General features: G+C 54.7%; 1 protein-coding gene across 1 annotated transcript in view; it reads right to left on the minus strand.

Moving 5' to 3' along the window:
- Positions 1 to 650: 650 nt before the first annotated feature.
- The window catches only part of LHX4 (LIM homeobox 4), a gene marked incomplete at its 3' end in the record, with an annotated part of 42,452 nt that continues 27,660 nt past the window's right edge, over positions 651 to 15,442 (minus strand). Inside the window, exons 3-6 of the mRNA XM_082614744.1 lie at positions 8,738 to 8,940; positions 3,774 to 3,928; positions 3,203 to 3,374; positions 651 to 1,045 (exon numbers count right to left, since the gene is read on the minus strand). Of these exons, the coding sequence (XP_082470870.1) occupies positions 651 to 1,045; positions 3,203 to 3,374; positions 3,774 to 3,928; positions 8,738 to 8,940 (925 nt within the window). The remainder of the gene's footprint in view (positions 1,046 to 3,202; positions 3,375 to 3,773; positions 3,929 to 8,737; positions 8,941 to 15,442) is intronic.

The raw sequence follows: 15,442 nt of genomic DNA on the forward strand, positions 1-15,442 counted from the left end.
ACCAAAACTGACCAAATGGTCTCCGGCATGTATTTCTGGGTAGGGAAGAAGTCATAATTTTCACAGCAAAAAAAAAAAATGAGGAGGGAGCATGTTTTCAACATCGAGCTCTGGCCATCAAAGTTTTCCATTGACCTTTAATAAGTGACTTTTTATTTTGAAAATTAGGGCTCAATAAGGGTGGTCCAGAAATCACTTTTATCAATACGCAAGGGCCGTGATGCCTCTACCTCAGGAATCTCGGTTCTGGTGAGAGCAGTGGTTCGGGGGGGCATCTCATGAGACACTCCCGTTGGAGCAGAGTTCCCAACGAGCAGGGAATGGTCCCTGACACAGTCATGCCACCAACCAAGCACTGTGCAGCCAAAGCCTGTAAGCATGGCGGGGGAGGAGCCAACAAGCCAGCACCCTAGCGCTCTGGGCTCTGTGCCCCTGTGCTGTGTTCTGAGACGAGGCTGCTCTCCCACCACTTCCCAGGAAAACAAGCCCTAGTGGGGTCCCGCGACCTCCCCGGGATCGGCAGAGGACTTCCATTGAAAATAATGGAAATTCACATTGGCGCACTTTTGATCCTTAAAAGGCAAGTCTCTTTTGATCCTTGAAGATATTCTGTCAAGCCAGAGGACGGGTAGGGTGGGGAGGAGAGGTGCTTAAAAAGGAGGATGATCCATTTCATCGAGCCAAGAGGCTGGGCTAGTTGGAAAGTCGGGATAGCCTACACTGCTTCCTGTGGAGATGTCAGAGGTGGGTCCCCCAGCCATGGCTCTCAGCGTCTGGCTGACTCCCTGCCCTGCATGCGCAATGATGCCCAAATTACTGTCCACCGTGTAATCCAGCCCATTGAGCAAAGGAGCGTGGGATGGCAGGGACGAGATGGAGGATGGAGACTGGGGAATTCCATAGGGGCTCCCATCCCTCAAGTCCTGAAAGGATTGTCCTGTCCCGTCCATGGAGAAGCTCCCATTCATTAACTGTCCGCCTGTAACGTCCCCCACGTTGCCATAAATCCTATTGGTGTGGCCAAGTTCTGAGAGAATTTGATCCTCTGTGGACAAAAGAACGGAGATTTATTGTCAGCCGCCAGGACTCCGGTGGTCCCCTGTTCTTCACAACCTAGGAATACACACGACCAGGAAAGAAGCCCAAGCATGAGCCAGACGCCAACGTGTCAGCCTGGCATCCAGAGACTGACCCGCATCAAGGGGAAAAAACAGAACCCACACCTGCAGAGACCAAACGCCCAGGTCCCAGAAGGCGGGACAAATGTTTGGTGAGTTTGTTGGTCCCATGTGTGCTCAGATACGAAGATGGCTACACTGAGGAATATGAACGCCTGAGGTTTGGTGGGTCATATGTTCTCCACATCACAAATGGAAGAAACTCTGTGCTAACAAGATTTCATCTAAAAGGGTTCAAGCTGAAAAAAGTGCTTGGTGCAGTTAGTTGGGAAACAAGCAGGCCCATACAGTCAGGGGAGCTGAGGACCTCTCTAAGACATGTGTACAAAAGCCTTCTGGTCTACTTGGGAAAGAGGTTCAATATTAAAGTACTTGGTTTCTCTGTCTATCAATAAGCTCTTCACTGGGGACAAAGTATTGGACTGATTAAGGCAAATGACCTTGTTTTATGAAGAATTTCATTAAGGGGATCTAATGGAACCTTTGCCACCCGGAAGAATTCCTCTCTCCAACAGAGGTGAGCAATTTTAGTCTTAAGAAAAAGAAGATTATATAATTACCTGGAGAGACCAATGATATGTCAACCTGAGAACCCACCTGCACCCAACAGAAAGGAGCTATGAAACAAGACTTAACAATCCTGTATGTTCCAGACGTTGACTTCAGCAGCTTAGAGGAGATTAAGTGGCTTTCCCCTCCCCCGCCAAGAGGTCTGGAAGGTGAGCATAAGGCCCTTGAACCCTCCCCAGGGCCCCACAGGCAGACCTCTGGGCTGGGCTACAGTCCTCTCAGGACATCACGGTCCTGGCAGGCAGCTCATGCCATCTGCTGCCCCACAGACTTCCTTTCTATTCCCACCTGGACCTGTGCATCCATTCCTACCAAGGCCACCCCAGAGTGGACTTCAACACCCATCCCTTCTGACAACCAGCCCTAGGCTGTCCCTCACCCCACCCATAAAAACGAAAAGGGGGAGGGGAGTCATGCCCTTTAGAGGGGGCAGGTGATGAAGGCTCAGCTCCACTGTAAAATGGCCATTAACCGGCCTTTTGCCTACACCTGTCATCCCGTGCAGCCAGGGCCCTCTGTGGGAGCCACAGGCTCCCTAAAGGGGATGGTCGTGTCTTCCAAGTGTAAAAATGTGCTGAGCTTTCCCCAAACACATTCACAGTCAGTTGTGTTCATGGATCCCCAAGAACACTGTGAGGTGGGCAAGGATGTGGTTATTCCCCATTTATAGATGGGGAAACTGAGGCTCAAGAGAAGTGAATCCGTTTGACAGAGCCGTAACCGGAAGCCAGATTTCTGATCCCCCAGCTCAGGACTCTTCCCTTCGCCCCACAACAGAAGACCTTCCACATTTAAGGACTCATTGCATGAGAACCGTCATGGCTATTTGCAAACAACCGAAGGATCCAAAACATGCAGCCATTTGCAACTTTGCTGACGCACACATTTGAATATAGCGCATGCAGCAAAGCGTTTGCGCTGGACCGGATGACAGGAGCGGTGGGGGAAGGGATTTCAGAATGAGGCCGGTCCCCAGCTCACGTGCACTCACAGTACTGACTTCCCGGGGCAAAGGGCCTGTTGAGCACATCCTCCCACTGCCAGGAGAGGAGGGGGCTCACTCTAGGGGGTCACGGGAGGGAGGCCAGTGCCCCGGCCGAGGGGAGAAACGCAGGAGGGGGGCTCAGGGCGCAGGCAGAGACACAGCTGTCCTGCACAGCTGCGTGGGCTGGTGAGGGAGCCCCGGGCCGCAGGCAAGGAGGGGAGGCCTTAGGGCCCACGGGCCTGGGAACCCGGCTTCCATGTGTCCGCAGCAGAGCTCTGGTTTCCTCTGCCTTGTCCCCTCTGGAAGGGCCACTACCCTTTCCCCCCTGCCCTTTACCCCAAGTTGCAGGGAGGGTTGTGTTCGGGAGGGAGGTGGCCAGGCCTCAAGAAAGACCCCTCGTGAGCATCGGGGATTAGTTTCCCAGGGGCCTCTCCTAGGGCCTGGGCCTCGCCCCTGCAGCCCTGCTCACCTCGGAAGCTCAGCTCACTGTCACTAACCCCACAGTCCTCTGCCGAGCTCTCCTTCTCCTGCTTGCTGCCTCCCCGGCTCCTCTTGACGCTCTTATAGAATTGCCCCCAGCGGTGCCGCCCCGCGTCCTTCTTCAGCCGCTTTTCCTTGGCCCTTCTGTTCTGAAACCAAACCTGCCACACAAGCACAAGGGACACTCTTGGGGGGCGTCCACCACGAACCCAAAGCCCCCAGGTTCCCGAGACAAAAGACAAAGACTGAAGCCTCAGCAGAGCTCAGGGCAAGGAATGGGACGTGCCCACCACTCCCCCTGCCTGGGCCTCAGAAATCTGTCTCTGATTCGGCAAATTTCCGGGGGTTGTGGCCCTGAGCCCAACACCCCAGGGGATCAGGGACACCGCTGATGAGGTGCCATGGTTACCACTTCCGAAGCCTCCCTCACGTGGAGAGCACAGATGCAGGGACCTGCAGGACACCCTCCACCCCTGCCCCAGGCCCGGCCTGGGTGGCGCCGGGCCTGGGATCCCTGGTCAGCAAAGGAGGCCTGGGGGCCAGGGTGGCTGGTGTCTCACCTGTACGACCCTCATGTCCAGGCCTGTCTCTGAGGACAGCTGCTCCCTCACGTGCCGGGCGGGCTTAGGGGAGTTCTTGTAGGCGTTCTTCAATGTCTCCAGCTGCTTCGCCGTGATGGTGGTCCGGGGTCGCTTAGCTCCGGCCTCTGAGTCATCTGCAATGAAAAACACTTCTTACTGGGTCCAGCCCATCTGAAGCAGCTGGGTCTCAACCCGCCTTCCTCCTCTCCCTGTGTAATCTTGCCTGCTATGGGCAAGAGTGTGGGAAAATGGGGGAATACCAAAGGGGAGGGGTCCCAAACCCCAGGGAGCCCATGCCTGCACCACAGGCCCTCTGAGTCACTGAAAAGTGAGGACGATGTCCCCCTTGCCTCAGCTCCCTGCCTCTCCCCTGCCAGCCAGCCACACAGGGGCTTTCCTCACACTGAAGGTGTACCATTCCATGCATTTCCCCATCATGACAAACACTCTGACTGGCCAACCATGTGAGTTACTGCCAAGGCTGCAAAGGTGAAGGAGCCAGAACGAAGTCTGTGCTCTGGGCTCCCCCAGACGCCTGCCCCTCCTCCCATCAGGAACATCCGTTTCCCCAGGTCCCACCCACGGCTTCGCTGCCTTTCCACAGCCCTGGGCTCATAGCAGGGGTGACCTGTACATTCACTATTCACCTAAGCTGTGTTCATCAATTATGGGTCAGAGCCCACTAGTGTGTTGTGAAGTCAATTTAGTTGATCGAAAACTAAGAGAGGAAATAAAATGGATGGGATGGAATGAGATGGGATAGGTTGGGATGGGATGGATGAGGCAGATTAGAGCAAGTATTGTTTCATGAAACTTGATCAATGCTTGCTGTATGAATATGTGTGCTGAGTTGAAACATAAAATGAGTCTCTTACTGTAGATCATAGTCAAAATTTTTTGAAAAACACTGGTCTGGGGCTTCCCTGGTGGCGCAGGGGTTGAGAGTCCACCTGCCGATGCAGGGGACGCGGGTTCGTGCCCCGGTCTGGGAGGATCCCACATGCCGCGGAGCGGCTGGGCCCATGAGCCATGGTCGCTGAGCCTGCGCGTCCGGAGCCTGGGCTCCGCAACGGGAGAGGCCACAACAGTGAGAGGCCCGCGTACCACAAAAACAAAAAACAAAAAACAAAAACCACTGGACAACATGCTGATTGATCAACTGTCTTCAATGGATTTTGAGCATCAAGTTCCTGTGGGTCAAAGGCTGTTTATTCTCAGTCAGAGTCAGACACAGAGAGAGGCACTGGGTGTAAGTGGTTTGTTCCTCTCCCAGCACTTAGACTTACTTCCGTTCCCTGCCTAGCACCCCCGGAGTCGAGCAAGAGGGAATGGGCAGCTGCGTCTGGCCCTCTGGGTTCTTTGTTCCCCTCCCACACGTGTACTTTGAAGGGGGTCTGCTCCACGCCTATCTTCCTACCTTTCTTCCTTTCCACCCAAGAAAACCCTCTCTTAGGAACAACAAGAATAATAGCTAATGTTTATTAAGTGTTTACTGTGTGCCTGGTGTTGATCTAAGAGCTTTATGTGCCTACGAGCCTCACAACAATTCTAAAAGGTTTTCCTTGGAGTCAGAAGACCTGGGTTCACCATTCTCATTGAGTGAGTGACGTGGGCAAGTCCCCTCGCCCCTCTGAAGCCTGGGTGGGTGGCACGTTGTAGGATTAAGTCATCCTTAATGACATGAAGCCCAGGCTCACACTACGAACGATCGTGCACACAGCGGAGGGGGGACAAGGCCCCCAGTCCTCTCTCCTCCCTGGGCTGTTTTCTTCCCCAGCAGAGCACTGTCATTCTCAAAGCCCACCACTCAAGTCCTGGACACAGGGCCAGGGGGAAGGATTCCAGAGCCACTGAGGCACACGCACTGAGGAAAACCTCCAAAATTCTTTAAATTCTGTTGTTAGGAATCACTCGCGTCTGCCCGTATTTATAGAGATAAGAGCATGACAGAACTTGATGCAAATACGAAATAGTGCACTTAAAAAATATCCATACGGTCTTTACGTACAAAATTTGAAATAATGAAACCACCAAAAATTTTTTCAATTCATCGAGAATTGCTTAATTTCAAAATAGGTTGGCCTAGTGCATTAGAGATTGTTCTCACCACGGCCAGATGGCAGCGCCACTGGGACAAACCCCTGTCACCCTGGGTTGGTGGCCCCTTGGTTCCGCATGGCTGGCTACGTACGCGGAACTTTCTTCTTGCGATTGTGGGGACTATTATGCTGTTATTTTAACATTCAGTGTTATTAAAATTTAAAATCTTTTTTATATCCTATAACAGTATCATCCGAGTATTCACTAAGTAGTGGTGGCAGTACTCGTGCTGAAAAATGTACCCAAAACCAATAACTTTGGTGGGAAGTTAAATGTGATAAAACGCTATGAGGAAGGCCAAGCAAGACCATGATACCCTAGGCTGTTAATTTAGGAGAGAGCATCTGGGAGGGACTGAGATAGTGCTGAGAAAATTGAAAGTAGCATTAAGGCAAAGATACACTTCACTGGTTATGGATTTAGGTGCTCCCAGGACACATGCCCGCCCCCCGACTTTTTACATTAATTCCTATGGGAAAATTAGTCTTAAAATATGTTAGTTTTGAATTATGCAGGGTCTCCTAGCACTTGTCCCTGGCACAAAATGCCACCTCATTATATTGAAAATGCAAATATCCAGGGAGACTAACAAATGAACAAAATCATTCACACCAAGATACAAATAGCTGATATTCAGTCTTTTGGGTAGCACCAGGGAGGGAATCTAAGCCTGAAAGAGGGTTTAGATTAGCAAGGAGGAATTAAAACAAAAAGAGAGCCAAATGCCCCACAGCAGACCAAGGCCCCTGCTGCACCAAGGAGCACCCAGATTTCAAGGGATGGAGCGGCCGCTGCCTCACTGACAGCCAGAGGCGGGAGGAACGGACCAGAAACACTGTGTAAGCCCCAGCTGCTGGCAAACCTACAACAGATCTCACCTACTGTTTGCATTTCTTTTCCACATTGGTTTCTCCCTCGTGGAACGTCCCATTCCACAAGTGTCAGCCTCTGGAAACCTCAGGACACAGCCCTATGTGACAGGTGCTCTGACCCACCCCCATGGAGCTGAGATGCTGAGGCTCAACCAGGTACACAACTTGCTGGGGGAACCCCCAAGTTAGCGCATGACCCGGCAGAGATGCCCACCGACCTCTGAGGCCAAATTCGGTGTCTTTCCACCATCCTACAGAGGTCTGCTGTGGGGCAAAGCATCCTCCATAAGAGCGTTAGCCCCACTGGGTCATTCTTGCCTCCCCAGCTGGTCTCCCCTTTCTCTCAACCCATCCACAGCAGCAGTGGACGCCAGGCTGCACGTGCTCAGGGTCTAAAGGAGGCCTCTGATGGCGAGAAGCAGCTGCTGGCCCTGGGGGTGGCCTGCATCCTTGGGGTCTCTGGTGAAGAGCATCAGAGTTGCACGGGCAGCTTGGGCATCTGAGTCCCTCTGCGCTGAGGGTTTATCCCTCATCTTCTGTGACACCATAACTGACTCCAAAGTAACTGCACCGAGTGAGTTTTAAGGGGCCAGAGCAGATGGATACATTAAGGCAAAGAGCCTGGGAGCAGGCTTGCAGAGGCCCCAGAAAGAGGAGAAGAGACTGAAGGGCGGTCCATGCCAAGCGCCAGAACTCTGGGGATGGGGGCAGAAGAGAGCGGAGGCCCTGCCGCGCTGTCCCTTCCAGGCGGAGCTCGGCTCCCACGGCCTCACCACCACAAACCCTTGAACTGCATTCGTTAGCGAAAGACTAATTTCTCCATGCATTGATCGTATGGATACAATATATATGTGGGGACCGAGGAAAGACCTGGAAGGAGATACATGAAATTGTTGCTCCTTTGTTTTTTCATCAAGCCCAGAGCCGTCAACAAAAGCGGTCCGCAGTAACACCCTGAGTCGATAAAAATTCTAGTCAAAGGCAAATGACCTTGGACGTTTCACGCGTTTGTGCGCCTGAGATTCCCAGGTTGACTTTGGCCAAATGCCGTATTCGGAGCCAGGGAGGAGGGCACAGCCGTGAGCGAGAAGCCTGAGGTGAGGCTGCAGGAGGTGGGGAGTCGGGCTTGGCTTTCCTGCGGGGAGCGCTGGGGAATGGGGGGGAGGGGTCCGAGCCCTCTCTAGGCCCTGGGAAGGCCCAGGAAAGACCTAGGGCTGCCCAGGAGCAAGGCCTTGGAGGGCAGGAGCCGCTGCTGCCCAGGCCGCCCCTGCGAAGGCGGGCTTTCCAGGGTGGTTACTAAAGGCTGGGGCCCGACATCAGTCTCAGCCTGTGCTGCGAGCTTCTGTGCAGACCGTGCACAGGGCCCTGAGGTGGCCAGGGAAGGGTGGCGGGGTGCACGGGAGCAGGTGGCTGAGACGGTTGGGTCTCCCCGAACGAGGAGACTGGCCCCTATGAGGGGCTCGGGAGACACAAGAGTCGTCACCCCTAAGTCCCTGCCCTCGAGAAGCCCACAGTCTGAGAGGGGAAACAGAATACAGTTAACTGAAATACGAGCTGACCCGTTCCAAGGGTGACTTAGGCCAATGCCAGGGCTCCTGCTGACCTAAGCCTCTGAGGTGCAGAGGTAAATGTGAAACTGACGAGCAGCTCCACTGCAGACGGGGCACCCTCCCAGCCCCGCCCCAAGGGAGGGGCCTCGAGATGACGGGCACGAGGTCCTCGGCTGCTCCCCAGCCAACGTGCTGGCGCGCGAGACAGGCAGGCGCTCAGCAGCCGGAAACCGGTTGATGCTTCAGTGGAGCAGCAAGCGCCAAGGGCTGGGGGCTGGGGGTTCCCCCTCCCTGCAGGCATCTGGGAAGGTTCTAGAGGAGGCAGGAGGCGAGCAGGGCTCCGAGGGGTGGGCAGCCCGGACTCGGGCAGGGCAGGGGGCACGGCCGGCACGGAGGCCGGGGGAGGGGCCGTGCTGATTACCGTTCTGCTTGGCCGTCTCGTAGTCCTCCTTGCACACCAGCCGCCCGTCCTCCATGAGGTAGAACTCGTCCCCCGTGGCCAGCTGCCGGTTACAGATGATGCAGGCGAAGCAGTGCAGGTGGTAGACGAAGTCCTGCGCCTTCCTGACCACCTGGGTCGGGGGGATGCCCTGCTGGCAGGCCGTGCATTTTGTGCCGAAGCGCCTGTCAGGGCAGCGTGAAAGGATTAGAGTGCGGGGCAGGGAGGCGGGGTCTGGCTTGCACGCACTTTTCATCTGTCCCTCCCCCACCCCACCACTCCGGGGGGTCCATGGGCCTCCACCCCTGGGCCACCCAACTGTCCGATTAACAGCTCGTCAGTTCACCCAGGGCTGTAGGACTTTCCAGGTCCCACTGAGCAGGCAGTTTCCCCCTCTGCCTCCTGGTTTCTTCAGCTTGATGGTGAGGCCTAGAGGACCAGCCCCACGGGGCAACTGTGTGCACCCATGTGCATAAAGCATCAGGTGAGACGCCTCTTCCAATGCTCCCCACGGGAGAGGCCCGTGTGGCTGGGACACGCCACACGCCAGGGTCCACGTGGGGCTCCGGCCGCAGAGCGGGCCTCTTACAATGGGTCCTCTCTCCTGCCTCTCCCCTCCATCCGGCAGACACCAAACCCTCCGTAGCAGCCTCCGTCCCCTTCCCACACACAGCCCCTGAGACGTGAGCCCGGGAATCTGCGTTTTATACCCCTGCCACCATTCGAGGTGCGGGGCCTGCAGACCTCAGTTTGAAAAATGCTGCCTCAGACCTCTTCCTCTCAACCCCTTTCTGGAGCAGCACCGAGGCAAGAGGAAGGTGCCCACCACCCGGGCCCAAGGTTGGGAAAAGAAGAGACGTAGACTCGTTGCAACTATAGTCCATCTGGGTCGTTGAAGCCCCGTTCCCTGTCCTGGCCACACACACAGAGCCACGCCAGTGGTCGTAGAGGCCAGAGGGGAATTGGGGGCCAGTGCAGATGTGACGATGAAGCGGTGGGTGCGTGGGGGGCTCTGCTGCAGGAGGGAGGTGGGAGGGTTGGGGAGGGAGGGGCAGAGTTTCAAACAGCAATCAACCTAATTATTCATGACATTTCACACAGCAGGACTTTATCTTCTTCAGGATGAGAGACTTTGCCTAATGGATCTGGGGAAGGTTTGATTTTAATGGTCCTTTTAACTAATGCTTATAGGCAGCCTGATTTCCCCTGAAAGGACAGTACATATTTCATCCCCATTAATACCAAATAAATTAATTATGGTCATGGCTATCATGATGAATCCCAGATTAATGCAGGATGATGGGTCTCTTGTGCAGTAATGATACCTGCCGGGGGCTGCAGGGGCCTGGAGCAGGCACGGCCAGCTGCGGCTTCAGCCCCGTCCCGGGGGCATGGGGTCACAGAGAGAAGTGGGGTTCTCTAAGTCTAGATGGGTAACCCCGAAAGAGCCAGGAGCGTGGCCCCAGGGACTGCTTTTCTGAGACTAGATCTGAGGAGGGTGTCGGGGTGTGAGGGCCTGAGCTGTTTGGCTAGGAAGGAGCCCAGGCTTCTGAACTCCTGGAATGCCCCTCGGTTTTGGGAGGACGGTGGCATGCATGGGAATAGGCCTCTTTAGAGCAGGGGTTCTCAGCCTGGAGCTCAGGACAGGCCCTGTCAACCACCCCCGAGTTTTTCAAAACTGTGCATCAGGAGTGGGGGGCTGGACTTTCAACAAATTTTCAAAGGGTTTCAAGGGTTTCATCAGATTTCAAGTCCAGGACCCAGAAAAGTAGAGATCAAGTTTGTTGAAAAATAAATCAGTGAATAAAGAACCACGATTTTAGAGATGATGCAAGGAGATGGCTAAATCTGAGAATGGAGAACAAAGTCTACTGTCAGTCCTAGGTGGTTCTGAACCTCCCAGAGCACAGGTGAGAACCAGGCTTCAAGCTAGGCAGGCACCCAGCGCGCGCGCGCACGTGTGTGTGTGTGTGTGTGTGTGTGTGTGTGTGTGTGTGTGTGTGTGTGTGTGAAGGACAAAGAGAAAGGAAGCCTGTATATGTGTTTCTAGAGTGTGTTTTCAAATTGCCTGTAGTTTGCTATCCAGTCCAGGCCAATTCACAAAGCAGGTGTTCAAAATGAAACAATCCTGCTCACTGCAAACCCTCCCAAATAAACCACCGAAACCCAAGCGTCCAAATCCTTTGCTGCAAAGGTTGGAGCAGAAGCAGCTCCAGAGAACTAGAGTTTTCCAAAAAGCAAGTCCTATTTTGTGGCCGAGTCACGGGGTGGAGACCGGGGGTGGGGTGGGGGGCTGGGGGGGTGGGAGGAGGGCTGAGCAGAATCCAGAACAGAGTGGAGACCCTGCAGCGGCCCCGCCCACAGGCAGGGCCACATCCTCTCCCCACTAAAAAGCAGGCTGTGGCTTTCCGTAACCAGAAACCTAGTTGACACCAGAGCCCCAGAGACATGAAAGATAACGAGGGTATAAATTTAATCTACATACCGACAGTGATTCATGCATGAGGGTGGCAAGTGCACAAGAAAAATGAAAAATAAATGGACTTTCCCACCGGCGTTTTTCAGCAATTGAAGCAATTTTCCTGATTGTGGGATTTATACCGATGGTAAGTGGAAGTTGCCCCTTATTACCTCTCTCCCCTGGAGCACGGCCAGTGGGACCCTCATCGAGGGGACTGCGTGCACCCCCTGGGCCCACAGGGCTCTCCCAGCATGGCCCAGTCCTGAGGGGCTCCCCACCCCAACTTCTGGTCAGAGCCAGCGGGCCCAGAATAAGGCGCCGTCCTGTGGGGCTGCAGATGTAAGGACGACACTGTCCTGAGTGTCCAGATCTCAGACCAGCCAGAGTCACAGGTGAGGCAGCCACGGCCTGGAGAGGCTACACAACTTGTTCTGTGACGAGCAATAATGAGATGGCCGCGGCTAAAACTCCCGGGTCCAAAACGAGGTAAAACTGTGCACCTGGCTGCTACACAGAACCAATAGTCTAACCAACCTTACCAAATCTGAAGGATGCTGGGGGTGGGGGCGGGGCAGGACACTGGCCAAGGAAGAGGCTTCCGAGGAATTTTCTAGTCAGCATTCCCTTCATCCTATCGCTGAGCCCCTACTGTGCGCAGGGCCCTGCCCGCTCGGGTGCAAACTGCACTGGCCTTGCTCACCAGAAGGACAATCTCTCTCTGGTCAGCCCTGCCTGCTAGGCCTTCAGGGACAGCCGGGCTCCCCGGGGAAAGCAGCTGGAGCTGATCCAAAAGACAAAGAAAACACAAGGGAGGACTTGCTAATGGCTAACATTACTTTCCTTCTGGGAGCAACATCACTGGCAATGCTCTTATCTCTGCCCAACGAGCAGCAGGCAAGCCACAAAGACCCACCGAAGGAGTGAATGAATGCACGCAGGAAGGAATGAGTGCACGAACTGCTCCTTCAAACACGTGTCCGAAGCAGGAGGGGAAGGATTAGCACTCACCGTAAGAACTGCAGCTCCTGGCAAAAGCTCTCCTAAGAAGGGAACTGAACCCCCCATTGAAATGAGGCCCGAAGTTTACGAAAACATAAACTTTCCACCCCACTTTGCTCTCATCATTGCACTCATTCCACAGATGTCTCCTGAGTGCCCAACCTGGAAGGCGGGGATTAGGATGCCTTCTGACAAATGAGAAACTGAGGCTCAGATGGGTGAGGTGCCGGCCTCGGCTCACACAGGCAGAGTAAAAGGACCAGGATTTCAACTCGGTGCTTCTGACAGCACAGCTGGCACACGGTGGGCGTCAAAGGCAGCAAGCATCACGGAGCAGCCAGCCGTGGTGCCTCTACTCTGGACTGGAAGTGAGTTCCAGGGGCCCTGTGCCCCTCGAGCATCCCCAGCTGCTCTGAGCCGCCGAGCGTGCGGCTCCCAGGCCTGCGGTGCGGGGCTGCCCCAAGAGCCTTCCCCCCCAGGGGTCACCTCAACATACCAACTGGTCCTATCAACACCTTCCTGCACCTGTAGCTCAGGCGTGAGGGGCCTGGGCTTCCGGAAATGCACCAGACGTCATGGCTGACATTCAGGGGCTGCCCCCGACCCTGGGAACAGGGCCAGGCCCGTGTCCGTGGCCTCCCCCTCTGCTCCCGCGCTCAGCCTGAGTTCCTTCTGCCCATTCATCTGTCCACCCCGGCTGCTCTCGACAGGCCTGCCTGGCCTGCTCTCCACTTCAGGGTGTCTGGATACTGCAGGAAGGGTGACAGGCAGGCCTGGCAGGCACCATATCTTCTAGAAACAGGTGCATGTAAATCCTACGCCGCAGATGTTCCAGCACATTCCTGATTTTAAGTTCTGACCTACCATCAGGCCAGGTACCATATTCTGGTCACCAACACAATTAAAGAGTAGCTCCCGTTTACCAAGCACCTGCTGTGTGCCTGCGTGGTACATAACCTCACTTGATCCTCGCCACCGGCCCTCAGGCCACACCACTGCCTCCCCGGGGCAGTCACTGTCACCCCGGCCCACGTCCCACCCCGGGGCGAGTTTCCCTCCTGGCTCACCATCCCTGCTGCCGTAATTCTCAGTGGCGTCCGTGACCCCAGAGCAGTCGCTCCTGCCCCTGCCCTCTCGTTTCCTTGACCTCTTCTCCTGAAAGGCATGGCCTCCCCCGTTCCTCAGCCACTCATGCCCATATGGTCCACCCCGGACCGTGTCACCAGGAACTGCGGCGCCTCCAGGGATAACTTCCAACCTTCGCACCGTCCTGTCCTTCCAGCTCAGTCCCCGCAGCAGCCCGACGCCCACAGCCCTGCAACCTGGCCCCTTTCACTGCCCCTCCCTCCCCTCGTGGCCTCACGTCCCCCCCTTACCCAGCAAAGACTCCGTGGTCCACCTTAGGAATCCCTCTCGCGCCCACAGCCCGAACTCACGCCCCGCTCTCAGTCCTCCGCTTCCCCCATGCAGCACCGGGCGTCTGACAGCGCCGAGGGAAACATACCACCTCCCTGACTGGGCTCCCCTTAAACTCAGGCTCTGGACCTCAAGAGGGCCCAGGAAAGCACAGGGCACTTCCCTAGTGCATTAGCCCTCCCACCTTCCCATGCCTTCTCTCTCTCAAGCCCCTCATCCTCCATCTCAGCTGGTGGCCCAGCCTCCTATTTCCAGGAGAAAAACAGAACTCTAAGCAAAGGCCTGCCAGGCACTCCCACTGTCCCATCCACACATACCCCACCCCGCCCCGCCACCACCTGCCCAGGTCTCTCGGCTTCCTATAGCTGACTCGGCTGTGCTCCTGGTCAAGGCCGACCGCCCGCCTGGGCGCAGAGTCCACTCCTTCCTGCCTAATAAGATCATTCACCCAGCAACTGGCCCCCGTGCCACCCACATCATTAACTTCCCCTCTCTATCACATCTACCCAGCAGCGTACAGCACGCTATTATCAATAGTTCTGCCACTTAAAAAAATAAAACCTCTCTTGACCCTACACCTCCTTGCATCTACCAGCCCTTTCTCTACTCCCCTTAGAGCAAAATCCCTCAGAAGACGGGTCTCTAGTCAGGGTCTCTAATGCCCCTGCTGTCAGTCTTCTCTTGAATCCACTCCGATGGTTCATTTCATGGGCAACCAGGTGTCTGCTCAAACATTTTCCTGGGTGTGTCTGGAAGCAGTTTTGGACAGATTAACATCTGAATCAGTCGACAGAGTAAAGCAGATTGCCCTCCTCAAAGTGATGGGCCTCATCCAATCAGGTGAAGACCTGAAGAGAACAGAAAGGCTGGCCCTCCCAAGAGTGAGAGTGAACTCCCCTTGCCTGACTGCCGGGAGCTGGGACATCAGTCTTTTCCTGCCTTTAGACTCGAACTGAAATGCTGGCCCTTTCTTGGGTCTCGAGCCTGCCATCTTTTGGATGGGGACTTACACCATCAACTCTCCTGGGTCTCCAGCCTGCTGACTGCAGATCTTGGGGCTTCTCAGCCTCCAAAATCATGTGAGCCAATCCTTAAATTAAATCTCTTTACACATACACCCCCCACAACACACACCCTGTTGGTTGCATTTCTGTGGAAAACCCTGAATAATACACGCTCCAGTCAAGATGCCACCCACAAATCAACCTCAACTGCACTTGACTAGGTCAGCGCAGCCCCGGCATTGCTGAGTCCAGTGGTCAGGTCTAATCTTCCCTGACCTTCTACCACATCGGCCATCCCTCTTCCTTAGAACGCTGCGCTCACTTGGTCTCAGGACCCGACTCTCCTGGGTCTGCTCCTTCCTCGGACAGCCCTTTCTCCACCTCCCACACCTCTTCTCTGTCCCCCCTACACCCCTGGGGATTCTACTTCCACCTCCAAGCCCAGACCTCCCCACCCAACTCCAGAAGGGTGCATCCCATGACGTCCTCAGCATCTCGACTTGGACGCCCAAGACCAAACTCCTGATCCAGATGCAGATCCCAACATCTGTTCCTCAGGAACAGGAACAGGAATATTTTCAATAGCATCAAAAAGAATCAAAAATATTTTAGAATAAATTTAACCAAACAGGTGCAAGACGTGCACACTAAAAACTACAAAATATTTCTGAAAGAAATTTTAAAAGACCAAGACAAATGGAAAGATATTCTATATTCATGGCTTTAAAAACTTAATATTGTTAATATGGCAATACTATCCAAAGGGATTTACAGATTTAATGCAATTCCTATCAAAATCCCAACAGC

This window comes from Mesoplodon mirus (assembly GCF_964341445.2).
Source record: "Mesoplodon mirus genome assembly, chromosome: 3".
NCBI lineage: Eukaryota > Metazoa > Chordata > Mammalia > Artiodactyla > Ziphiidae > Mesoplodon > Mesoplodon mirus.